This window comes from Coregonus clupeaformis, chromosome 14 (genome assembly GCF_020615455.1).
Source record: "Coregonus clupeaformis isolate EN_2021a chromosome 14, ASM2061545v1, whole genome shotgun sequence".
NCBI lineage: Eukaryota > Metazoa > Chordata > Actinopteri > Salmoniformes > Salmonidae > Coregonus > Coregonus clupeaformis.
This window is the reverse complement of record NC_059205.1, coordinates 13,107,505-13,109,978: the sequence shown is the minus strand read 5'-3', so window position 1 is coordinate 13,109,978 and position 2,474 is coordinate 13,107,505. Positions and strand designations below refer to the sequence as shown.

Genomic DNA, 2,474 nt, shown 5'->3' with positions numbered 1-2,474 from the left:
GGTTTCAAGATGCGTAGAGCATGAATCTAATAGCATTTATACTTTCTGATAACTGGAATGCTTCTCCTTAGCCTGATTCCATCTGTTGCCATGCCACTTGACATAGGAGTTTGCAAGACAGCACATTGGGACCAGGCTAGCTTCCCCTGGTTAGACTCAATAGTTCCATAGCAGCAGATATTTAACAATACTGAATATAATTGCTATACATGTGATCAAATCTTAAGTGATACCAAGGTGAGACACTTTCTCCCGCCCCCCGCTCATATGGAGAAGGTACTAGTCTCCTGTGAGGTGGCGTGAGAGTTGTTGAAGGACATCTCCACAGCTTGCTCCTCCCTTCTCCTTGTCCTATCTCCAAACGCCTTGGCTGCTTTCAGTACATGTTTTCTAAAGGAGGACCCTAGGAAGGCGTAGAGTAGTGGGTTGAGACAGGAGTGGGTCAGAGCCAGGCTCTCAGTGACCTGCGCCGCTCGGTCCAGGGCCTTACTCACACCGCAGTGGGTCACCAGCGTGTAGACAGAGTCAATCGCCTGGCACATCTTCACCGTATTGTAGGGCAGCTGGGTGACCACGAACACCCCCACCACGACCAGTAACACCCGGATAGCGCTCAGCCTCTTCCCCCTACTCTCCACTGGGAGTCGCCCCAACGCACGCCCAACGTTGAAGTAACACCACGCCATCACCAGGAGCGGCACCAGGAACCCCAAGAGCACCTCCACCATCTCTAGGCAGGCCTTGACCTCCTGGGCCAGACTGGGCGGGTAGACAGCCAAACAGACCCTTCTCCCGGAGGTCTCCCTCACCGTGGAGAACAGCAGGTCTGGAAGACCCAGGAGGAAAGCCACAGCCCACACCCCCAGGCAGACCTTCCCACAGTGGGCCCTGGTGAAGACCCTGCCCAGCCTTCCCTGGTTCCTTCCCTCCGCTCTGACTGACGCCAGATAGCGGTCCAGACTAACACAGGCTAGCAGCAGCATGCAGCAGGTGAAGTTGACGGTGTAGCAGGCAGAGACCAGCTTACAGAGAGGCAGGCCCAGCTCCCAGCCCCGCGCCGCTTCCGCAGCCCAGAAGGGCAGGGTGAGGAGGAGGAGGAGGTCGGCTACGGCCAGGTGGACTAGGAAGGCGTCCGTCATGGTTCTCCTTAGACGTTTATGGTAGGCGTAGACGGATAGCACCAGGGAGTTCCCGGCTAGCCCAACCGCCACACAGACTGAGTACACAACAGGGAGGAAGAGGCCAGCGAAGGAGCGCACGCCAGCCTTCTCACATACGGTGTGGTAGTTGTCGTAGCTGTAGTTCAGGGTGAGGTTGTCATGGTAATCGTAGTCCTCCATCAGATCCATGGTGGAGGGATATCTGTATCTGTAGGACAGAGCAGGAGGATTAGGATGGCGTACTGGGAGTCAGTAGTACAGAGGGTCTTAATGGAATTCACCATGTTCAACCTGGTCTGTGCAGCAAATTCAAATTGAATCAAACTTTATTGAAAGTGAAAGGAAAATATAAATAATGTAAAAACCTCAATGTCCCCGGGTCATTGTTAACCACGTGTGGGGACAACTGTTGGTGTCGAAACAAAATGTGGTTTTGAGCTACAGAGGAAAGAATGAATCTACTAGTGATTTCGTGCTAGATCCTTTAAGATTGCTGGAATGATCCTACAGGTGTAGGATCTTATTTCGAAACTTTTTCTGCTTCTGAGAATTTTCCTGCACCGCAGGAAATGCAGATGAGCTTCATGATTTAAATAAATTCAAGAAAGCCCGCACTAACACACGGGTACATTAACAGTATTGCACTTTTCATGTAGCCAGTGCTTGACATGGACTGAAATACGTTCTGGTATTCATTTTGGGTGCCGGTATTGTTTATAATTAGTACTTTTGATTTAATATTATATTAGAGGAAAAGGACCTCAAGCAGTAGAACATTTGAGGTGCTGGGATCAGCTCCGGTGAGCTCCTGCCCAAGTCAAGCACTGAAAGTAGCCTAATGTTGGCCAGCTAATAGCCTAACCACAGATCAAGCAACATTATGGACTGTGTTACAATCTTGAATTGCTGCAGGATTATTTTGCTGCGACAATACTGGTCAAATTAAGATCCAACTCCTTTAGTTAACTGGACTAAATAGTGAACCGTTTTCAATTGCACCTTTTATTGAAATGGACTTTAGAGCAACACAGACACAGTAAAATAAAATGTAAGGCATAAAATAACAAGAATTACAATAAGCAGAGTGAGTATATGAAGACCAGGGACAGAAAGAGTTTTGGGCCAGAAGCACTTTCCTATCACCCTGCTTTTCCCTCAGCTTTGATCAAAAACATGTGGACTCTGAACCAGTACATACACACGCAGGCACGCACGCACACACACACATTCCACAGGTCCAGATGGAGAGCTATTAGAATTCCATTAGTGCAATTCATCCCATTTCTTTCTGTTGAGTCCTCATAAGGTTGGCGA

At 49.0% G+C, this 2,474-nt stretch overlaps 1 protein-coding gene across 1 annotated transcript; it reads right to left on the bottom strand.

Annotated features, from left to right (window-relative positions):
- Positions 1–263: 263 nt before the first annotated feature.
- Positions 264–1,340, bottom strand: LOC121580801 (atypical chemokine receptor 4-like). The gene has a single exon (XM_041895845.1). The coding sequence runs from the start codon at positions 1,338–1,340 to the stop codon at positions 264–266; it is 1,077 nt and encodes a 358-aa protein (XP_041751779.1).
- Between the last annotated feature and the right edge of the window lie 1,134 nt (positions 1,341–2,474).

Bases quoted from the DNA above. Each gene is read 5' to 3' on its own strand.
- LOC121580801 (XM_041895845.1), bottom strand. From the start codon at position 1,340: ATGGAGGACTACGATTACCATGACAACCTCACCCTGAACTACAGCTAC.